The following is a 24,390-nucleotide window of genomic DNA, read 5'->3' as shown; positions in this document are numbered from 1 at the left end:
TGTCCACAGTGAGTCTGTTTCTGCATACAGTCACTTCTGACATCACTTCTAAAAATGTAGTGCAAAAGTTAAGGTCAGACTTCTGTAGCATCAGAAAGGATCTGCTATTTCTGTTTGAAAAGTTACTTTATTGTGCCATAAATAGATTTTCTAAGAAGACCTAAGAGTAGAATCGGCAGCTGTTAGGTTGCACCACTGTCAAAGCTGTCAGACTGCTTTTTTTCCTTTTATTTGTAAAATTGTTCCTCTTTTGTATCATAACTGGTTCATTTGTAACAATCTATGGTACATCAAAATCTGAAAAAAATGCTTCAAGTTGATTTTTTTTTACTATTCTTTCATTTTTCATCAGAGGTCCAAGTAACTGTAATACACAGGTTAAGACAGCCCAACAGTCCTTCCAGTGTTTCAGCAAATACTTAAAGCTGTAGGGACCAGTCACAGTCTTACTTAGAGTGTGAGAAAGTTGGAGCAGAAATTGAGTGATGCAGAAACAAAACGTACGTTTGTCTTCAGAGTACAAACAAGACAAAATTGAAAGAGCTAGTGGTATACTATTTAAATAGTCTGCAAAAATGGCACAGAGTTTATTGGATTAGGTTCCTGCCTGCAAAACTTGCCATGCAGAAGTTGGCAGAAAAGGAGAGTAAGGGGGATGGTCGCAAACATTAAAGCATGAAGTTCAGCATGTAACCTTTTGTTCTGTCATTTTTAGTGACTTTATCCTTTTCTTTTTCTTTCTTCTCCTATTGATTCTATCCTGTGTTATTCCCTTCAGCTTAGCCCAGTTCTCCACCTAAATTCAGTTGTCCTTATCTTCCCTGATTCAGCCCTAGTTATGGTCAGTCTGTCCCCTTAGCTAGCCACTTGTCTGGGCATTTCCCCTATTTTTTTACCTACCCACTACCTTTCCAAAAAAAGTCAGTCTGCCAACTAATACAACTGTTCTGTCATCAAATGGTGATCGGTGGGGCTATAAAGAAGCCATCCACACTGACCTGTCAACTGAATCGTTCTGGGCAAGAGCAGGATTCTTCATTTAATGGCCATTTACCCACTACTCCAGCCCAGAAAGTTATGGATCCTATCCCACATCATCCTCCGGGGAAGGACCACCATTGGGTTGTATGACCTCAGGCTCCTGGGTACTTCAGAATGGGGGCAGAAGAGTGGCTGCAAAAGCCCTCTTTGCTCCTACCCACCTGTGCTGCTGAGAAAAATGTGCGTATTCTGGCTGCCCTATTCAACTGAGATTTCAGGGGGAGGGAGTAGAGGGTGTTCTGTCTTAACCCATTTGATTTCATTTTCTTCTCTAACATGCTCTTAGACACACAAACTCCTACAAAACCAAACTTTTCCTTTGAATATTGCTGTTTGCTTGTGAAGCCATCCCAGGTCTGGAGGATGAGGTATTTAAGTGATGCATTCATCAAGAGTCACCTTTTAAGCATATCATTAGGCACTCACAAGTCCTGGCTTGTTATTGTAGTGAATTTTTAAAAGTAAATGTTAAGTGTTAGCTAATATTCTTGGGATTTTAATTCCTATATTCATGCATTATGTTGGATTTAGTCTTTGTTTCAGAGTGTCCAAGTAAAGACAACAAGTCCTGTGTCCTGTGGACTTCTGATTCTTGACATCTCCTCCGTAGCTATTGTTTAAAGACAATGGGACAATATTTTCTGTCTTTGAAAGGGGGAGAAAATATTAATGCAAAGTTAGCAGCCCGCATTCTAAAGGACTGAGCTGATGTTTATTCAATGCAAACCCTCAGCTAGTGTTAATAGCACTAAAATACTGTCAAATATTTTCTCTTATGGTAGTTAAGGATGCTAACCAAGCAATCTCTATCAGGTTGGAATGTTTAACTAGGGAAGTTGTGCATGCTGAAGGGAAACATAAGTCTCTTCTGTCTTGAGGGGATGTGCTACAAGGATAATACTGTTCTTGGAGTTCCAAAAAAGATACGTGGCAGTCCATGCTGTGAAGGGGAAAAAAAATCCATCAAAGCACAGACTTGTGTCCAGTCACCAAAATACTGCACATCTTTTATCTTCATTACCAACATTTCTCTTTTGCTTCCTTAATTTTTTTTTTCTTTTATGTAGTCTGTTTGTTTCTAAAAAATTTGGCCACAAAATCATTCTTTGCTTTGTGAATGAAAAGGGAGCCTTTTGTAGCTTGCTTTTTATTGTTTGGATTCCTTCCTACTCATTTATTGTAATATCTTTGTAGCAACTGTAGTTGCAGTGAATTAGTTTTGTAACTGCTGAAGGTACAGTTTTATATGTAAAATCTGCTTTTAATGTTGTTGATTTTTATGCTAATCTCTAGAGCAACGAGAAGGCTCAGGCGGGCCAGCTATGTAGTCTGGGAGCTGTTAGACCACTATTTGCTATTAGGAATTTTCCATTCCTATCATCTTATGTGAGGTAAAAGTTTGTGATATAAAGGCTAGAAAAAAGTCTTTGTAGCTTATCATAAATTCCCTTCTTATCCTGCATCTCTGCTTGGGACTACTCACGTGAGTAAAGCCATGCGTGTGTTTGTGCTTGCAGGTTTAGGACTGTGGCTGTGTGAGAACCATACAATTGAGCAAAGACAATACAGAAAATGTGTGGTGTCAAATAGTCTTAATTCCTGTTTGATGTGAGGAAATAGGGAGTAAATTGTGTTCAAGAGAAAATACTGGCACTCAGACGCATAAGCTGTAGTAAGGGAATGTTGTGTGTCAGCTGATCTATGTTCATGGTTTGTGCGTGTGCTCTTCGCTTGTGGCAGATGTGAATTAGCTAGCTTGGCCCTCGAGAGCCAAGTGAGGCTTCTTCACTGTAGACTAGGCTAACTCAGATTACTTAGTGTTTGCTACAGGCAAAGAGTGCAGATGAATAGTTAGTGCAGAGTAGCTGATGATGTGCAGTTATTTATTATCAGATGGTAACTTGTTCATGTGTTTGAGCCTTTATTCAACAGAGTAATGTCTGGCAAGCTGTTCTCAGGAGTTTCATGTTCATGATCATTAAAACTGACAGCAAGAAAATGGTGTCCTTAGACTATTAGAAAACAAAGCAGAGTCATTTTTTTCCTTGGCCCATGGATAAGCTGTCATTAACCAGAGTTATTGGAGGGGCTGTATTGTTCTTTTATGACCTTAAAAATGGAACATCCTCTCCAAGACAGAACCAAAAACTTACCTAAACTTGCCAGTTAGTGTTGGAGTGTCTGCAATTCCTAAGGAGCGAGAGTCCTGCTGCTCCTAGCACAGTGAATACTTGATCTGAAGGCTCTTGTCATCTCTGCTGTGTTCTTCCTGCTTCCAGGACACCTGACTGACAGTGAGTGCAATCAGAGGCATGTTTCAAAGAAGGGCTCGCTGGCAGACCGCAAGAGGAGTTCTAGCCGGTCTAGGCGGAAAGGAGATGAGGCTCAGTCATCAGGATACCATAGTGAAGGCAAGAGATGTTACTTTACTTTAAATATCAGTATCTTTCTGAATGTTTTTAATCTTCGCAGTGTGTACGTACATTTCCCTCATTGTTTCTTCCATCTTTGTCTTTATTTGGTCCTGTCTTTGCTTTTTGATGTTTAGTTCTGTTTTGGTTAGATGTTTCTTTGTTTGTTTGGGGACTGTTGGTTTATTTGTTATAATTTTGTTGTTCTGGATTGCACTTTTCAAAGTCTGCATGAAGATGTTGCAAGTAGGGCAGCTAGTTTAATTGAAGTTATTTTTGTGGCTTTTGCTGTCTCCACAAACTGCAGGAGAAACCTTGAAGGAGAAACAAGCCCCCAGAACTGCCCCCAAACCATCCAGCAGCACCAGCAGGCTGAAGGAATTTAAAGAGACAGTGAGCAATATGATCCACAGCAGACCACAGCAGATTTCCCAAACCATCCAGAATTCGCCTCGCGGAGGGAATAGTGTGGGTCAGGCAGAAACACGACCATCAAAAAGCCTGTCTGCACACGCTCGAGACTGGGAAGTGGAGAGTACCAGTAGTGAGTCTAAATCCAGTTCGTCTAGCAGGTACCGGCCAACGTGGAGACCCAAAAGAGAGGCTCTGAATATAGACAGCATCTTCAGTAAAGACAAGAGAAAACATTGTGGCTACACTCAGCTTAGCCCTTTCTCTGAAGAAGCAGGTAAGAGTTTGAGAAGATTTATTTCACAATGCGTGGGAAATGAAATTTTGAATGTGGAATTCCAGTCAGTGGTGAGTCATTTTTGTGAAGACTATATCCAGTGTGGGTATTCATATTGCATGTATGGTAATTCTGGTTGATTTCTGTGTGCTACATTTCCTGTCTGAGGAAAAATTAAGGGGAACAGTACCATCTACCCTGCTTAAATGGACACAAGCTATGTTACTAAGTGTCCAAAGTTCATCCTTTGGAGTGAGCTTTTGTATTACTCTGGTTTTTCCTCTGGCTTATCATGGTATTTTCACTTGATGGCTCAGAATATGGTGCAGAAAGTACCTTGTATATCAGTGTAGAGTTCTTGTGAGGAAAAAAGGCTGGAAGCCAGTGATGATTTATTTGGGAGGATTTTACAGCTATGAAGCTTGCACATGGAGACTTCGCTGGTTTTGACAATTGAAAAGAATTGGGAAGCATAATGGAATATGTAAAGGGAACTTGAAGGGGAAGAGAACACACCTCCCGAGAAGAAAGAGAAGCAAACAAGAATTAAGTGGAAAGACAGTGAAATGTATAAGGGAGAATTAAAAAAATCCAAGTTTTCCTGTCCTCTGTACAAGCCACAACAAATCATAAATGGCAAAATAAACAATGTAAAATATGAGAGCATCTGAAAGAGAATTGACAGAGTATTGGAAATGCAATTGGATATACTGTAACATTATCTTGTACAAATAAAAATTATTGTGGGGAAGAAAAGATTTTTATTCCAGACTTAACTGTTACCTCAGGGGGAGTATGGTAGGTTAATACTGAAGGGGAAAGATTCAAAGATAAATTTGTGAACAGGTTTTTGCTTAAAATTGCTAGGAAAGCTGTAAAAGTATTGCATTTTTCTTGCTTAATATTTCAGGTTTTACACAAAATTAAGAATGGTGCTTCTGATTTAAACATAGTTGAGAAGCTAATGTATATGGATGTTTTGTTGGTATTGAAGCTTAGGTCTTCTACCAAGCTATATTGTTTATCTTGACAGGTAAAGAACTTCCTGAGAATGAGGTGAAGGAACACAGTGTTCATGAAACAAGGTCAAGCCAGTCAAATGTCAGATACAAGCGTGGTGTGCTGGGCCGGGGCACCCAGCACCATATGGTGGATCAACATCCTCATCTAATACAGAGGATGGAGTCTGGCTACGAAAGCAGCGAGCGCAACAGCAACAGCCCAGTTAGTCTGGACATGCCCTTGTCTGAAAGCTCAAGCACCCACAGGTAGATTTCAACAAAATTCATGTTAGGAATGATTGAAGACTTGATTTCTTTTTGTAGTTACATAATGATGTAGAATATTTTGCAAAACATGGGGCCTAGTTTTACACACAGCTTTACTGGGACAGGGGAGAAATAGTAGGGAAATGGGAAACTATTCTTCTCAGTATATTGATAACTTACTGCTAGTGAGAGGAGAAAAAAACAGGGCTTGAATACATGAGAAATATGGTCTAAAGTGATGCATCTGAAATAGTTGTACCCTTAGTCTGTGATTTAAAGGCTTGTACTTGGAGTAGGTCATAATCTTTTTTGTTTCAGTTAAACCATTGATTCATAGCCACATGTACAAAATGAGAAATCAATAACCTTGTATAGAAATCTTTGTTTTCAGACATACTTGTAATATTTGTATATAAAAATAGCACAATGTATTTTTTTCCTTGACTTAGGAAGCTTCAGGTAACCACAAACTGGCACTGTTCATGGCCAGAATACATAAGAATCTGTTCTGAACAACTCCTGGACCACAGTTTTAATATGAATTGCATAATCTTATGGAGGAGAATAGAATTACTGTCCTCCTTATCAACTTCCTCTTCCCCTGTTTCTCCCAAGATTTTCTTATGGTAGACTTCTTTTAAACTTAAATTAAAATGCAAGTGTATGTTTGTGTGAATACAAAAAAAAATAGATAAAATTTCTTCTGGAGAGATTAAATGGTAAACTATAATTACTCTCTTATTGGAGGGATGTTCATATGAAGCGAGCAGGTGGATTTGTTCCCGCTTGGCGTAACATCCCAAAGTCTCACAGTAGCAGCATTTTGGAAGTGGAGTCGGCTTCATCAATTGGGAGCTGGACAAACAGCCCACACACCATGGGAAATGGTAAGATACACTTTGTAGGGGTGGTTGTGCAAGGTAAATTGTATCGGAGTTGTTCTTTACTTTCTGGATGTTTATGTTCACAGGAAAATTATAAGGAAAGGGAAAAGTAACTTTGAGGAACAAAACAGTTTTATGAGACATAATTATAAGATTTACCAAAGGGGATTGCAAAAAACCTTTGTTGGAATATTCCTTTGATCATCTTGCTCTGGCATGTCTTTTGTGTATTGACTTATCTGATAAAATAAAGCTATTTTTCCTGTTCTTTCTTATAACTCAATATTCTGCCATCAGTCAAAAATACCTTCCCAACATAACTCATAACTTAGTAGAGTCCTGAAAACAAGCTTGCAATTCTGTACAAAATTCAAACAGTCAAAATGGTGAATGTTTTTTCACAAAGTGTTGGGGCTGAGGCTAAGCTTTTCTGCTTTTATATCATTCTAGGCAAATACTCCATTCCAGAGAGGGAAGGGAAAGGCAGCAGGGGAGACATTTTCTGAGTATCAGTAATAGTTGAACTGAGAATGAGAACTGATGGATTTCTGTTGTGTAGAATATTGAGGTGCTTTATTGTCCTCCCATTTTCATCCACTTTATGCAGTTAGATGAAAAAATCTCTCTTGGAATCCATTTAACTTCCACAAGCTAGTGATCTGGCTAATTTGACATAGCATTATTTACAAGTTAGAAACACAGTAAGAAGCCTCAAGATTTCATCATCAGCTTAGGGTTGTTTCTGCCAGTGAATTCTCTCTGTTCTATATGCTTTTTTCATGAATCAGTGAATCCATGGGCTGTGCTGCAGGGGAGCTTGAAGCACTACGGTAGTGGGTGGGCTTTTATAAGTAAAATTTAACAAAACAAAATTTATGTTCTACAATTCTGTGGTCTCAGACTGTTATTATCTAATGTTAATTTTCTTCTCCAATAATATGTCCTTGTCTTTTAAGGGATGCTTTAAGAGATGTAGCTGCCAAAAACGGTTGGTTGGTTTGTTTGTTTTGAAGGTGGAGACATCTTTGTTCCTTTAAAGAGTGAGCTGGATGAATTACAAGAAGAGGTGGCAAGGAGAGCACATGAGCAAGAACTGCGCAGAAAAAGAGAAAAGGAAATGGAGGCAGCAATGGGCTTTAATCCCCGTCCCAGCAGGTTCATGGATCTAGATGAACTGCAGAATCAGGGTAACCTTTGAATGCAGTATATTTTGTAAGATGGTAGTGCTGAAGTTTTTTGTTAACCTTGGAAAGTCATTTCCTTTTTTAATTGCTTATGTGTGTCTCTCACCACATCCACCTCCCATCACAGTTTTCACCTTCAAGTAGTGAAATACTGTCCATTTCAAACCTTTAGAAAGTTAAAAACCTGTTTCATATTTTGACCAAATTTCTTCTTAAATGAGAAAGTGAAGTAATGTAGAGATATTTTTAATATATCTCCCTTTTTCCATTTTTTTTCAGTGATATACACTGTTAATAGTATTGATACCTAAATTTAGCTGTAAGCCTTTAACCAGCATCTTGGAATGAGCAGGGCTGTTTGTACCTTTCAGGCACCTCAGCTCCACCTGCAGCAGAGGTGGTTCATATAACCCATGGTTCTGTTTCTGCTTGATTTTAGTACCTCTGCAGCCCTAAGCAATTCTGCTTGTTCCGGCCCTTGTGCTTTCCAATCTTTCTCCCTGCCTGGCTGTGCACCCACAGCACAGGTGTGAGGATAACTTTGGCTGGATCTAATTGAAAATACGAGCTGGGTTTAGGTTTCTTATCTTTTCTAGGGAAAAAGAATTAAAAAAAAAAAAAAATTAAAAACCAAATACTAAGTTTGATTGTCTTCCGTGACTCCTCATCTTTCTGGCAGAAGATGGCAGCAAAACAGGTTTAATTGGAAGGATGCAGCTGGAGCAGAGGGAACATGACAGGATTCACATGTAATACCTTTGTTTTAGCCCTGAATCTCCATCAACCAGTAAGAGGATTCAGGAGAAAGGTGGGATAAAGTGCACTGACCCAGTCAAGAGTGACCCTTGAAACCTGGTGGAACACGTTAACTAGGGATTGTTGGAGGGTGAGCAGAGCCAAGAAGGGTGAACACCTGGGCTCTGGTCCAACAAACATATGTATGATCAGGGTGATCCTACTGTGGTATCCTGTGTTGCCAGGCCTCCTGGCATCCCTGTGCTGCAGCCTCCAACCTGATGTAGAAAAGAGTTGAGGTTGCTGGTTTGCTGCTCAAGGAGAGGGACAGCCCACAGCAGTGCCAGTTCTGGATGCAATCCCAACTGTACTGTGCAACCTATAGCCATGCCAACTGCTCAGCAGGCAGAATGATACTGTGCCAATGGCAGCTGAACAATATGATCTCCATGAGAATGTCTGACTGGGAATGTTTGTTTAATTTTTTCTGACCATCAGTTATCCTTTACAGTTCTACTATGGCCTTCTGGTAACCAGGTGAAAAATTCTGATATACCAGAGTGGATGGATATATTTTTCTATTAGTATAGTGTTTACTTTTGTAACATAAATGCCAGTGATTTAAAAATGGAAAAGTAAACATCTGTTGCTGAGCATGTTGTCTTCTCTGCTTCTCCTGCATGAAAGAAAATAGCATATTCTCCAATACTTTACAATACTTTTTGATCTATTCTATTAGTTGATGGAAGTAAAGATTGCTTAGCTTTTCTTTGTTAAAAAGAAAGTAAGCTAGACTAATACTTAATCAAAAAAGAATTTAGTGCAATGTTTGTGGAGTTCAGATGCATTGACCTGAGATCTAGGAAAGTCTTTTATTCTTTTTAAGTCTTTCCCCACCCCAGTAAGAGATTTAATAGCTTAACAGACTGCTGGACTACCTGGAAGGCTTGCTTGTATGCAGAACTCCAGAACATTTGTGACTCATTTTCCCCTCAAGTAAACTGCTAAATTCATGCAAAGAAAACTAACTTTAGTATTCTGCCCTTGATTACAAGCCTCAGTTGCTTTGATTTTGAAACTGAATGTGCTGCTTGATTAAGTTACTGCTCTAACAAGTCTCACTTCTCTCTCCAGTAATAGCTTTTAATGGAAGTTCTTTGGGGTTTATGGTAAAAGAGTTTCTATTTACATCTGTGCACAACGGTGTTGGGGAGCAGGTCAGGCGACAGCATGTGTCATGCAGATTGAGAGAATGTAATTGTAGGCTGATAAAGGTACTCATATTCTCTTCCACAATGACAGAGATGTTGCATTAAAAAGACCCACCCCTTAACAGAGTAAAAGTCAAGTTTTATTTTCTGTTTTCCCTGCCTCATTTGAATATTTGCATTTTAGTATATAATTTGTGTAATGCCTAATAGGTGACACAAAATAGCTTGGGCATTTCTTCCTCTCAGAAATGGATGTTATGATGCCAGGATGCAGTTTCTTTATTGTGTCCAAAATGATTTATCCTTCTCTTCTCCAGCACTGTTTCCTAAATCGTTGCAAAAGGAATTCTTGACAGTTGTCCCTTTCTTCTCAGCTTCCACCACCTTGTTTTTCAAGTTGCAAGACTGTTGGGTTTTTATATTCTGTATGTTACAGCAGTTAAGTGTATGCACTAGATTTGTTTGTAGAAGTATTTCATGACGGCATTTATGTTCATGCTCAACTCTGAGTTTTCTTCCCCAGATGTGTTAGTTGTTTCAGTTTGTTTCCATTCTGATGAAGAAGAGATGGATGGATTTTGTCAGAAAACTTAACATACAATGAAAAAACCCTAATCTGCTCTGTTTCTTTCACTGATACATATTGGTTTAGATTTGGTTCTAAATTTAATTTAATTTCCTTCCTGACAGAAGTCATTTGAATTGACTCTGTTCTATGTCTGTACCATCTTTTATACTGATGTGAAGTGTTGAAAATAGTAGAATAAGCCAGTACAACTCTCTCAACTAAAGAAAACTTGAGGGAAAAAATCCTTTCACGTTGTTTTATTGTTTGCATGTCAAGCATATCAGGGTGCTCAAGATGTACTTCTGCTTAGGGAAGGTTAGGTGGTACAGTCTGGGATATGCGCAGCCTCTGCAAGAATCCGCGTGTGGAAGGATTTGTGATCAAAATGGGATGAGGGTAAGTGAGGGTTCTGCAATGAATGAAACCAAAATGAAGGGTGCTGCCCATTTGCAGGGAGGAGTGAAGGCTTTGAGAAGTCGATGCAGGAGGCAGACTCAATCTTTGAAGAGTCGCTGAATCAGGAGCAGAAGGGGGATTGTGCTGCAGCTTTGGCTCTCTGTAATGAAGCTATATGTAAGTAACCTTAACCGCCTGAGCTACTGCGCTTTGACTGTTTACTAATCTAAAATAGAGTCTGAAACACTACATCACAGTAAGTGGTCAGGTAGTAGTGTGGGGGTCCAGCTGCTCTTTAGGAACATGCAGATAGAAAGAAAGAATTTTTCATTTTTATAAGCATTACCATTTGGGGGTTTTAGTCCTATTCCTCTTCATATCTTTTTTTTCATGTTTGCATTCATTTTGTTGTTCTCTCCAGTATAAGGTACTAGCAGCACTGGGGTGCTGATGTGCCCTTTTTGGTGCTAACTGGTGTGTTTCAGCAAGCACCTGGTTGGTGGTTCCCCTTGCCACTCAGTCCTTACAATTTTTCGCCGTTGTCAGGCCAAATTGCAAAGGCCATTAAGCTCCCCTGTTTTTCATGGAGGGTGTAGCATAGGAAGAAAATGGTAGCCCACTCTTGAGTCTTCTGGATTAGCAGAAGTGAACTATGCTGTACTTTAACTTCCATGAAGAAAAGAGCATTAGGACATTGAAGTGCTTAAATGCATTGTGACCTTTGAGAATGTGTGCTGCGTGATTTCATTTTATTTTTGGTGTTTCTCCATTATGACTGGCTGGCTGTCTCACCCCATGCTCCCCTCTGTCTGTGTAGAATGGCTGCAGACAGGGTGAGTAGCTCCTGTGCTGTTGCATTTAGAAACTGGCTTTTACGGACTGCAGAATAACGGGTGCAGCATACAGCTGTGGGGACAGCTCTATTAGCTTTCATTCCAGCAAGGAATCTCAAATCCCAGCTGGGTATTCCTGCACACGAAGGGAGTCCCACATATGGAGGATACAGTAGAGGAGTACATGACAGAATGAAGCATCATTGTAGTAGGACTGGAAAGAGCCTGTGTGAAGAGATGAGAAATTGGGCTAAAACAAGGATATTGTTTTTTTTTTATTTTGGTTTAGTTTCAATTAATGTGTTTGTACACCTGGCTAAGCTGAATGTGCATTAATGGAAACAATAGCATCCTTGTGAGTTCTTTTGTGGCAGCATTTGCATGGTCCATGTTTTTTGTTCCTGCTGCATCTTTTTTCTTTTATTTTTTTTTTTTTTCAATTTTATTCGTTTTTTCTGTTTGTTTTCTGCTATGTTTTCTTTTGCATTTTAGCTAAACTAAGACTTGCCATGCATGATGCCAGCGCTAGCACTCACAGCAGAGCCCTAGTCGATAAGAAGCTGCAAATCAGTATCCGAAAAGCCCGGAGCCTCCAGGATCGCATGCAGCACCAACAGCCACCGCAGCCGCTGCCTCCGCCAGCCTGCCACCCACCCCAGGGCGGCACCATGGCCCAGTCTACAAGGTAGTGCGAGTACCACGCCTAGGCACGGACCTGGGCTGCATCTGTGAGCAGTGCAGTCCGGAAAGAAATAGCAAACTATGTATATATTGCCCGGATAGTCCAAGTCCTACTGTGTTACTCCTATTCCTTTCTTCTATAGGTCAAATCCTATTATAAAACAGTCAACTACCCCATTTTTCCCCCTCCCCACCACCCTTTCTCCCAGTCTTTCTAGAATAGTCCAATGTGCATGTGTTCAAAATGTGATCTGTGACAGAGAATTGTAGCAGTCAGTGCCTGGCAGCATTGATGTCTCATGCACCAAGGGAAAAAATACAATAGACAATAATCTGGCTAAAAAAAGTGGGGATACGTTAGGATGAAATGTGACTGTTTATAACCAGGACCAGTTTCAGGACTCAGTCAGTAAAAGACTCCACTGCAGTCAAATTTTTGCTGTATTTGCTTTTATGTTGGTAATATCAGCCAGTGTGTTTAGTGTTCTGTAGTTTGAAAAAGGTCAAGTAGACTGATCTTTTCTTTCTACTCCACTTCTCTAGTGGTGCACTGGTACAACTCTTGAATCCAGATCCTAATCCTGTCACCTTGACTACTCCATCGTTCTTCATTTTCTTTCTGTGCTTCCCAGCATCCTGTAGCCTGGCTTACCAGCCCTCCTCAGTGTCTTTTCATGATTCTTTCTTCCATACTGACTTTAACTACAGCATAATTAACTCTCTGCTATAACTGATCCTTTCTTCCTACCCTCTTTAGCATGCAGCTTAATCCTTCTTTCTTCCCATGCCATTCCCTCCTAGCGCTAGACCATCCCTATAGACTATTTCTTGAACTGTTATTTTTTTCCCCTCTCCCCTTTCTTACATGTTATATTACCAGAAGCATAGATAAAATCTCAGATGAGAATCCATTTGCTGTTCCTTTATGTAAAATGCTGGGTACAGCTATATACAAACCCAGTTAATTTGCACATCTGCCAGACTGTAGTTCATAACATTCTTTTCTTTTCCCTGCAGTACCTGAATTACATGTAATGAAAGCTGATCTTGTTGTCAATCAGGGGTCCATTATATTCTCTCGTACAGGAGAAATGCAGAGCTCAAATTAGGCATTTTGGCAGATTCTAAGAAAACGAAAGGCACTTTCTTAACTAGTTTTGCTAATGCTAAACTCACTCACTGCTGCTCTCTGAAAAGTGTTACTTTTGCAAAAAGTTATATCCAACCAAATGTTAGTATTTCAGTCAAAGAAAAAGAAACCCTATTCATAGCCAGAGTTCTGTACTCCAGCTTTGATTTAAATAACATTGTAGACAGTACAAAGTTTGCGATTCCTCACAAATAATATTCTATTGCTACACACAGTAACTAGGTCTTCATGATAACTTTCATTCCATGCATCTCAAGGAGGAAACAAAGCAGTGATTTTACAGTTGCTTTAAGTTTTCTGCTGGAGCTGATGTAGCCTGTCATTTTCTCATAGGCGGTGGACTTAGTACTGTTAGTTCTGTCTGTATATTAAAATGCTAGCTAAATGCAGAAAAATGCCAGGGACATGTATGACTCAAGAATATTACTGTCTTGCATTGATACTTAAAGGAATGAACATTATTTTCTAGAAGTATGCTTTGGGATACAAATTACTGCAGAATAATAATTATGTATTTAGCCTGAACTTTATTTAACGTTTTGGATAAATATCTCAAAAAATGAGAATATGAAGATGACATGAGAAAAATTTCAACATGTTCTTCCATTTGTCAAGTCATTCTTCATGAAGTTGATTTGAGACAGGGGACCTTACGGAAATACTGTCAGTTCATGTTCACATCACACACATGTCCAAAGTATTTTAAAAGATACGCAAGATGTTACTGTTGAAAACAGTTATTTTAATTTATTTTATTTTATATAAATGCTGTTCTTACTCTTCTTACAGTTATCCCTACTCACATACTCAGTGTACTGGTTGAAATGCCTCTGGTGCTGTACGAGAATACTTCATATAGTATTTTTTTCTAATTGTAGCAAAATACTCTTAAAAATATGAAATGGATTCAGTTAGATTGTTAGAGTAGGAAAACAAAGTTAGATGCAAAGGACTAACATGAATGTGTCTATTGAATGAATGCAAAGTCTTCATCAGAATACAGTGAGCAAAGTGTGTTGAGTTGTATGTCACCTAGTGCAAGGTCTGTACCCTAGGAATAAACATAAGCAATGACTACTGCTAATCATTTACTCTTCTGTGTGTTTTAGTGAACAGACTGGCCCGCTCCAAGTACTGCTGAGCCAGGAGGTACCACTGGAACCCAACAAAGAAGTGGAATTTGGGTCCAGTTCTTTCTTCCACCCACCTGCTTCCTGCCATGAATTGCACTCATCATTATATCCAGAGTCTTCCTCCTTGCCCCCTTCTGAAAGCAATCCATCCAACAGGATCTCTCCAAACTTCCAGTCTGCTTCTGCTGATTTTCATGACCAAGTTCCCTCTTTTCCCTATAGGCAAGGGTTGGCAGAGAGGTCTGCAAGAACTGAGAATGATGCCCACAAGAGTGGGGAATTTTCTGACACGACAGCCACAGGGCTGAAAGACTATAGGGATTGCTGCAGTAGCAGCAAGTTAGAAGAGGTTCATAACGTAATGCCTGTTCTCACACTTCAGTATCAATCCAAGGCTAACACAGTAAACTCTGGGTCTTTGCCTACACTGTTCCCCTGTCCACATCCACCACAAGCAGCTGAAAAGGACAGCCAGCAAAGTCCTTGTTCCAAACTTGCAAGCTCTCCAGTGCGGCCCAGCATTGATCACTTAGGGGCCTATCATACAATGACCCCTGCAACTTCATCCCCTACACAGCAGTGTTCCTCGGATCCTTTTCAGAAAAATAAGTACTACAGAGCAAACAGCCAGGAGATTTTACTACCCTCACAGGGTGAATATGGCTCAGCAGACGGTTGTAAATCTGAGGCTTTTAGTACAAAGGGACATGTTCGCTCCTTGGCAGAGCAGTTTCAGAAAATGCATGCAGTCTCCCAGAGAAAAGGTACTCGTGAAAAAGACTGGATTACTGCAGTGTGTCAGGATGAGAAGTCTCCAAAGTTAACACAAAAATCTTTCATCAACCACTCATCTTCTGGTTACAGACATCTAATCCATCAAAACCAAGAAAACAAAAACCAGTCTTCTGAAAAATTACACTCAACTGTGGATATTAGGGATGGGGTAGTTTCTTTGAAGGGTTTTAGTGCCCAACATGTTGCTTCTATGAGTTTTTGTTCTCGCAGTGAAGAACTGTGTAGAAGAGGTGGACAGAATATAGCAGACCCTGTATCCTACGTGGAAAGGCACTGTCATGATGGAGGAATAAAAGAGGTGGATGATGGAGCTGCTAGTAGCATGGTTGCCTCTATGCCTGTGGACCGTTGGGTGAATAATGTTACTAGGTATTACAGTTCTCAGAAGGCTAATAAGAATACTGAATGGCTTCCTGTACCTGGGAGGAGTCCACTCCTTTCTGATCAGAGAGCAGTTGGAGATGACTTGAGCAGGATCCCAGTACACCTGCATCCACAGTGGAATCAAGACACAGAACAGGAGCTCTCAGAACTGGAATCCCTCTATCAGACTAGTCTGCAGGCATCTCAGGCCACTAGGCCTTTCTTGGGAAGACAGGACAGTGCTAGGTATCCATTTGATCAATCAGGTAAGAATGATGCAGTTGTATTTCTTGGTTGACCCACCTGTGTACTCCAGTGTAGGTGAAGATGCATTTTCCAGTCAATTTAGTTAAATGGGTATTAATTTGTGCACAGATGCAGAAAAATTCAGGTTGTAGACTCTGAAAACATTCCAGCTAACTAGAAAAAGCAGTGTGATAGCACTGCCTGGGGTGGCTGCAGAGTAACTGTTGATCATGGCAAACATCTGTTAAGAGTAACAGAAATAATTGATCCTGTTCTCAAGTCAGGGAAGCTGACTTGAAGGGAGCTAGCTGCTTATGTCAGGCTAATGAATTTTGCTGTTTGAAAGTCCTACATTCCTTCTGGAATTTATGAAACTATTGCTATGCCTGATGTTAATGTTCTCCACATTGGTGAATTTTAACTGATTGTATTGTAGTTGAGAATTTGATCTGTATCTGGTTAAGGGAAATAACTTTTACAAGTTTATCAAGATCTGAGAATTGAACCTATGTTTTGCTAAAGGCTGCCTAAGTTCTGGAAAATTACTTGTGAAAGCAGCACTTGTGGGTACATGAGGAGCCATGAGACTTTGTGGATTAGTTGGTGCTGAGAGAAAATGAATAGATTCCATCAATGGGGACATCCAGCTCTTGCTGGAGACGTTCAGTTAGAGTCTGATGACAGCAGTCCAGTTCCGCTTAAGTTGATCTAATCTCCTGCCTGAGATAAGGCAACCTTTTTTCTCTGCTTCACAAGCGAAGCAAATTTCTTTATAACCTGTGTCATAGCATTAAAGCTATGAATTTTCTGGTTAAATACAAGGCAGCCTGAAATTCGATGGGTACCAAAGTGACACAGATATAGCTGTACACATATGATGTATATTGCAGTACATACACAAGAAAAATTTTTCCCTGTCCTGCACCCATGGAGGTGGAGCCTCAATCATTCCTGACAGTGTCAGACCTGGCTGTGACCAGAGCAAGTATGGTAGTTAAGTCTTGAACAGGTTTTTGTTAAACAGCTTGAGTTTTCTCTGGAACTCTTGTGTCTTGCGGTCCACTCACAGCCCAGTTGACATCGAAATGTGGCCATTTACCATTTGTTGTCCTTTTGGTTTACTTTCAGAATTAGGCAGGATCTGACTTCACAACTTTGCAGATAATGTCTTGCATGGGCTTGAATCAGAAGGTCTTATGTGTTCCTACTTAGCTGACTGATTTTGAAAATTCTTTCTGGAAATCTACCAGCATAAAGCCCAGTTGCTTTAGTGGTAGCTGGAGTTTCAGAGTTCTGTCATCAAATGACCCGTTTCTTATGCTGACTTTTCTCACCTATTTTCCCATCACATATATGACATGAGATACGGATATTCTTCTTAAGTGAAGTTTGTATTTGAGATCTTCTGGTTTTCTATAACTCTCAGTTGTTTCCTCCCGAGTTCTGCGAATTCTGTATAAAACTGAAAAGTTTGAACCAGTGCATCTATTGTGATGAACTGGGTGAAAATCACCTGAGTTTGGTCTAGGACTGCTCGTTCGTTCTTTTAACTTGGATTACCTATTCATTTTCAAATACTGTTGAAACTTTGACCCATATCAACTGGTTTTGTCAGACCTTTGCATTCATAATCATCGTGAAAATGTCTCTGTTTCATTAGAGGGGTTTTAAACACAGCTGAAGCCAAGACTTGCTCTCCAAATGCAGCCACCTCAATGCAGAAGAGGTGTTGTTATCATCATATCACCTTTCTTCCTTTACAGAGGAACTCCCTGTGGCCGGTTTAATTAGGCCATCGATCTGTCTATTCCATGAGAAAGTTCAGGATTGTAACTGGTTAATGGGGATTGCCCTGAAGTAATTGTAGCAATCCTAGTTAAAAAATAACACCTATAACTGTTTAACCAGGACAACAAATGGCTGAGAAACTGTAGCATTGAATGGGAAGGAGTAGGTGAATGTGTGGGGAACCTGAGGCTGACTTGTTTATCCCAAGTAACTTCCTTCTGGTAGCTGATTTTCTAGCTTTTTGGGCCCTCTAAACAATCTTGCTCCGGTATCAGACAAGTGTTGGTGTGCAGTTAAATCGTTTAAATCTTAAATAGTTCAATTAACTGCTCCCCTGAACCAGCAGGGAAGTAGCATAGTATCCTGATAGACCGTCTCCCCTCAAAATGTTGGGTGTTAGCTGATGTATTCATGTTCCAGGGATCTGTGACTTATTGTTCTGTGTGTATAGTCCCTCTGTCTTTGCTAGAGTCAGACCTAAAGTAGTCAGAAATGTGTCATAACATGCAATCAGGTGTTGAATTTAATCAGTGTTTTCCTTCCCAGTCTCTGTGAACCTGAGTGTGAGGAAGCTGCCTGCTACAGCTGGCATGGGTCTGTCGAAAACCCCAACAGCGGAGATCGAGCGCAGTCTGTGTGGGTCCACTGTTTCTTCTGTCTCCAAGGTGACATTTTGGTACTTAAGATGTACTAAAGGGGGAAGGGCTCACCCTGTGCAAGAAAGAATTTACAGAGGGATAATTGAAGTACATTATGAAAAAGATACTGGGGTCACTGATACTAATGTTAGAATTTTAAGTGCAGTCTAGCTCAGGATTAGCTAGCTAAAATACAAGTGACTCATGCTACATGCAGTCAAGTGATCTAAATGCTGGTTTGGAGGAACACAAGCCTGAAAACATTAAGATCTAGACTCTGAACTTAGTGACATGAATTCCCTTGCATCACAAGTGATGATAACTGCTTCTTAATTTTATCACTTGCAGGTGCACAGGCTCTTTTTTTTTCACTGTGTCACTATGTATTTTTAAAGTGGGCGATAATATGGTATTTGCTACAGTTGGTAGTTAGTCACCTCAGAGTGGGAGAAGATTCTTTCTCATTTTTTTACTGGGAAGAAACTGTTTAAATAACTGCCAGTTACATATCAATGCCTGTATATGAAGACATGAAAGTATTTTCAGGGGGAAATGACATTTCCTGCAATATTTCTATACTTGTTAAAAGGAGCTCAAAATCTGTTCCTTTATAAAACAAAAGAAAGATGGAGTAAACATTTCCTTTGCTAGCATAAGATTAACAAGCTTCCAGCATTCATCAAATAATCCTAGTTTTTTTGTTGTTGTTGTTATGAGAAGAGTGTAATACTTTATTGTAAGATGACTGATGAGTGCAGCCATGATTATCTCTCCAGGGGCAGTGATGCCTGTTGCAGCAGTCAGTCCTATAGGTAGACTCATCCCACTAAAGATATTTTGTCATGGCTTTAGATACTTATAAATTAACATATCTCATTTAGACAAATCAATCTGTGTATATTTACTAAGGGAAGAAATACTATAAGGAATAATATTTTTAATCAGCAGATCCAAACAGACCCATTTATTTTAAGTTTTCAAAGTAGTACCTGATTGACGTATTTCAGGAAGAAAATGTCATTAAATATCATTGAAGTATGCTTCATTATATTTCTATTCATGTGTTGCCTATAATTATACAAAATTGATATTATGATAATATGAAAAGCCTTGTCTGAAATGTGTGATATTGTCTGCAGGTCACATATACCAGAGAACATAGCAGGGAACCAGAAGAGGAGGAAATATACAGTGCAGAGAATTTCCGTCGCATTGCTCGCAGTCTCAGTGGGACAGTTATCTCAAACAGAGAAGAGACCTTGGTCTCTTCTCACAGTTTTGTAAGTAGAATGATGTGCAGCTTTCCAAAGAGCTATCATCTGTTTGTAAGGTTGCTGTTTTCTCTGTCTGCATTTAGTAGTTATCAAACAAGACAGCAGGCAACTCAATAATAAGCCATGTTAAAAGCCTGTATTTTTTCTTCTGTCTTTGGAAGAAGAATGAACTTTTATATAAGTAGCAAAGCCATCTTCTTCAGGTGTCATTGCAGAGTAGTGGCTGCTGCAGCTGGTAGGTATGTCAACTAAAATTACTTGCTGAATGCTGGCTGTATGCAGAAACAACCAGCATAAACATTTTTTTTTAGTTGACTTAAACTGTTTTCAAGAAAACTTCTCATACACCTATAATTTAAAAAAACCCCACCAGTACCAATATGAAAGGTTCTGCTCTCTTGTAAGTTTATTAACCAAGTAGCATTTTTAGAGAGTAAAAGTAAACATTGAAGGGGAAGCAATTCAAGACTTGGTGCAGACAGTTACATAGAGAAAATAACTAAAAGTAAGGGGATTGATCTTTCCTTTGTCCTCTCTGTTAAGTAGTCTTAGATTTAAAAGTGTCAGAAAAACTGTAACAGTAACAATGTTTAGCAACATTGCTAGATATAATGTCGAGTTTTGCCTTCGACTGAATTTTTTGCAAACTCAACTTAAGCTTTTGTTTGAAACCAATGTGTAATGGGTGTAGAAAAGTCTCAGTTCCAAAATCAGTTATTTATAGACAGGTTGGTCCAATTACACCTCTCTACTCTAAACTAAGTGTATGTCAACTTTGAAGAGTTTGCTCCTCAGTGTACTTTAGGTAAGGGCTCTGACATACCTGGAAGTGCTGGCAGAAGCAATTAAAAACCTCTAGCTGTCCAAGACATGCTCTCTCTGCTGAGGCTATATCCCCACAACACAAGCAGCCAATAGGATGATTGTGTCTTACTGCTCTTCAAGTAAGGCACTCTGCTCAAGTCTGTGATGGTTTGTTGTTGTGCCATTCAGCCATCCCTGCTTTTTGGGGTAGGTATCTTCTAACAGAGGGAAATGGTACATCACAGGTAAATACTTCAGCTGTGACAGGTAAATCTGTTCAGAGTCTGGAATCAGAGTTTCAGTAAAGGCTGCTAGAAAATAGAAAGGAAGAATTAACAATACTCTTTCATGGATTGCGTAGCATACCATTTCCAATGCTGACTGGCCTGACATTGTTTTGTGTATTCAGTTTGTCAGCCAAACCTCCAGGAGTGGTTTGTGTTTGTTTTGGCTTTTTTTTTTTGGTGTAATTCCAGTCTAATGATCCTAAGTAGCCCACCACTTCAGTAAGAGCCTTACTGGATTGATGCAATTTTTATTTGTCTGTCTCTTTCACATACAGATGCATGTTTTTGTTCCAGTGACTCATCCCTTACTTCCCTGGATCAACACCACCTTTGCTTGTTTCAACCCAACTCTGTGTTTACTCATCATTTTATGTTCTGTTCTTCTCCTTTCTCATTTTATAAAAGGAAGCACCAAATACGAGGAAAATGCCAGTGGACACCAGCCACCGTTCTTCCAGCTCCACTTCCCTTCCTTTCCCCCATGATCCTCCTGTATTTCCCTTTGATCCCCAGCACAACCCAAACCAGGTGCAGCACCCACCCCATGATGTACTGATGCCCAGCATGGTGGGCAAGGCACGTAAACTGTCAGGTAATAATCACAGGACTTTTCATCCTTCTTCGTGATCAGAAATATTGCTGAAGTACAGCTTCTCATTTCTTGTCTCTCATAATGGAGTTTCACCATCTGCCTGAATTCCTCCAGAAATCTGGAAGGACAAATCATGTTTCTTCTTCTCTGCCCTTCAGAATTTTTCTGTGATTCTGTGCTAAATGTGCATAACCAAAGCCAATAACCTTTATGGAAACATTATGATGGCTTTATATAAAATCTTATCTATATTTTTGTCAGTTATTTTCTTTAATGTAAAAGTAGCAGTAAGACCCACCACCTTGTTGCCATGTATTAGAGTACTTCCACAGGTTACTAATTCCCACAAATCACACATATGCCAGTAGAAATAACTACTTCCTGCATGAGAATTATTTTCCTGTGACAGCATCAAAACCAGTTTGTTCTACCAGCCTTGGAATACTTTGTTGGGCTCCTCTGTGATGAAACAAGGGGCTAGTAAAGAAATCTGTGACAGCAGCTGCCGTAGGATAAGGAGAGGAAATGCAGTGAGGAAAATGAATGCTGGAAAAGGTACAGCTAGGTTTTATTCAGAATTGCATGTCAGCCAATAAGTGGATATACTAGTGATTTCATTGTTCTTCTGTCACCTGCTGGCCACAGCTGATAGTTCAGAGAGGATGAAATAAAAAAATTGTAACTAAGGAAACTTCTTTAAAAAATTTATTTCAGGAGATCAGAAGAACATCATCCAGAAACTTCTGGTTATGCCTGACAGGGGTGAAGCTTTCCAAGGTGAAGACTACCCAGGTGTGGCACTGAGCTGTGGGAGTCTCCCTTGTGTACCCAAAGGCACCCTCTCCCAGGGACAAAAGCCTCTTGTTAATTTGCATTTAGGAGGCGGAACATCAAGTGTCTCTGGCCGTTTGCTGAACACAAGTTATGCCGCCGGGCAAACAGCCACATTACCAGATAAGCGAACAATGCTCTGGGGGAAACATGCTGGCCAGCCAGGCAAGAGTTTACAGGAAGGCTTCCTCCAGCAGCCTTCACAACATTCCATGCATGAATCTCACACCATTGGTTGCAGACTACCGGCCAGCACAGACTCCAGCACTTTAAGAATACCACGTGAGCCTTCTTGGGATCCCGGTGCTTCTCAAGGTTGTCCTGTGCCCCCCTCTTGCGTTAAGGCCCCGGGTCCAAGGAGAGTTGACATGCCTCCAGAAGAAGACTGGCGAGAGAACAGCTACACCCCTCAGCCTGGCAGAAGGCGAATGCTGCCAATGCATGCGATAGATGGGACTGTTTCTTCTGCTTCTGAGGCACACAGAAATATGCTGGCTCGAGCAGCAGCAGCTACTGGCACCATGCAAAATAATGGCTGGTGAGATCCCATCCACTCCATGTGCCCACTCCCAGTACACCACTCTGTGGACTATGGTTGTTGCCAGAGTGTGGATTGCATGGAGACAGGAAACTCTTCCAATCAGTATCTGTGCCAGTTTTGTCTTAAAATGTAGCTATACAGTATGTGGAAACTAATTGCACTGTATTTTGTTTCTGACACTACTGAACTGCTGTCTGGATGGGGAATCTTAAGTATTCTAGTCCTGGCCTCTCCTAGCAAACAAGTGCTATAGGAATGGTAATTGGCTTACGGGTAAGTTCAGAAGCATGTGCACGTTTTGAAGGAAGATGGCAACTAACAAAAGGACATTTTTAAGGACTCTTTTTCATGAAATGTAGCTTTGGTAATTTCTTCACAAAAAGAAACCAATCCTTTTGTTTTCTTCTCCTCCATCTCTCCTGTTCCTTCCTAGGGGAAAAAAACTGACCCACCTTCCAGGTTCCAGTAAACTGCACTGGACAGGTGGCAGTTAGTAAAGCAAGCACAGTTTTCAGTGTTTTGAGATCTCATACAGAGATCACAGCTGTAGTAGCTGCAGAGGAAGTGACAGGGAGACATTGTTCATCAGTAAACCCCAATTTTCTCCACTTCTTTAAAGGAAACTAACAATGCTTCAAACAGAAAAGACTGTTAATGCTGCACGCTTAACTACACCAATGTAAACACAGAATAAGTTTAACTATTTTAGTGTCAAGCATACTTGCTTTTGTAAGTATTTTTCAAATAAATCTATGAAAATAGTTCTATTTAGCTGTCTGTGTTTGAGCTTTCTTTTCTGTTTAGCTTTACTCTTCAGTTGGCTGGAAACTTCTGATTAATTTTCTTACACGTGAACAAACATAAGTAAGTTGTTTATTCTAGTTCGTTAACAAAGTTCATTATATTAAGACTTAGATTGGGAGGACATGCCTAATTTTGACTCAGGACTTGATGTGTTTCATTACTATCCAGCACTTAAATTTCTCTTCATAATGGAAAATAAGTGTCCTTTGAAAAGTATTTTGAGACTGACTTGTTTTAAGGGAAATGACTACATCTATGCAGGATGGTGGTGTATGCAGGTATACAGAAAAATCATTAGAAATTATCGGTGTGGTGCGATATGTTATTTTAAACACACTTGCACTCCTGGTCCTGCAGATGCTTTCAAGTGTGGTGGTTCCTAGGTGTTCAGAAGCATGGGGGGGTTCTGTTCCATGCTTGTCCTGGTCCATGGTTCTGTTGGGAGCAGGGCTGGAGCTTTGGCAGTGCCAATGCTGGTGGAATGCCTGCCCTGCCCTGCCCCATCCCTGCCTTGTCATTCACAGTGCTCCTGCTCCGTGACGCAAAGGGCTTCACTCTCATTTCATGCTTGGCTTGATGGAATCCCCTCAGTTGTTGCAGTTTAGCCTGAGATTGAGCCTCATTCATTTCAGTTAGTGTAATTTATCAGTTTCTTGTTCCTAAATTATCACTATTGCTCCAGTTATTGTTGCAGTCTCCTGTAACTACATTTTACATTTGGGATTATGTTGCACACTTCTTTGTACTTAACTGCTCCACTAGCAGCAGTTACCAGAATGAAGCACTCTGTTCTCCCACCCCTCTATTCCAAAAAAACCTTTATGATTTTTGATTTTTTTACATAATGGTTTTGCCAGCTTTACTAATTTTCTGAATATGACCAAATGGAGTTTCTATTTTGCTTGAAACAACTGATTCAGCTTTCCCAACAGATACAGAATTGCTAGTCCCTCGTGGCACAGCCACCTCTGTTTTCAGCTTTTTGATACCTTCAGCGGTTGGTGAAAGCTGCAGTAGCCCCAGGATGGAAATGAGGACATGGTTAAGTATTTGACACTTTGCTTGACTACAACTGTAAAAATTCAGATTGCAGACTGAGACTTGATAGTGTTGATAATCTAAAAAAAACAAGCTGCCAAAGTAAAGTACAAAGTAATCACTTCAAGAATCAATATAAAACATGAAACTTGCAACTGAAGACAACGTGCATGCTTAGCTTTCTTATGTCCTAGCTACCAGGAAAG

General features: G+C 40.1%; 1 protein-coding gene across 25 annotated transcripts in view; it reads left to right on the top strand.

Moving 5' to 3' along the window:
- USP54 (ubiquitin specific peptidase 54) overlaps positions 1-23,113 on the top strand; it is a 93,282-nt gene extending 70,169 nt beyond the window's left edge. For 18 of the 25 annotated variants that reach the window (XM_086901036.1, XM_086901050.1, XM_023929438.2 and 15 more), the window contains 12 exons: positions 3,321-3,452; positions 3,760-4,140; positions 5,174-5,408; positions 6,156-6,295; positions 7,306-7,479; positions 10,444-10,563; positions 11,712-11,904; positions 14,160-15,607; positions 17,922-18,040; positions 19,153-19,293; positions 20,784-20,970; positions 21,685-23,113. In XM_086901036.1, the coding sequence (XP_086757162.1) occupies positions 3,321-3,452; positions 3,760-4,140; positions 5,174-5,408; positions 6,156-6,295; positions 7,306-7,479; positions 10,444-10,563; positions 11,712-11,904; positions 14,160-15,607; positions 17,922-18,040; positions 19,153-19,293; positions 20,784-20,970; positions 21,685-22,343 (3,929 nt within the window). In that variant the 3' untranslated portion in view covers positions 22,344-23,113. The remainder of the gene's footprint in view (positions 1-3,320; positions 3,453-3,759; positions 4,141-5,173; positions 5,409-6,155; positions 6,296-7,305; positions 7,480-10,443; positions 10,564-11,711; positions 11,905-14,159; positions 15,608-17,921; positions 18,041-19,152; positions 19,294-20,783; positions 20,971-21,684) is intronic. The other 7 variants (XM_086901048.1, XM_086901052.1, XM_086901046.1 and 4 more) reach the window with 2 other exon arrangements.
- Positions 23,114-24,390: the final 1,277 nt, after the last annotated feature.

The sequence above is a fragment of the Cyanistes caeruleus genome, chromosome 8 (genome assembly GCF_971803275.1).
Source record: "Cyanistes caeruleus chromosome 8, bCyaCae1.hap1.1, whole genome shotgun sequence".
Taxonomy (NCBI): Eukaryota; Metazoa; Chordata; class Aves; order Passeriformes; family Paridae; genus Cyanistes; species Cyanistes caeruleus.
Note: the sequence above shows the minus strand (reverse complement) of the source record. Positions and strands in the feature narration are given on the sequence as shown.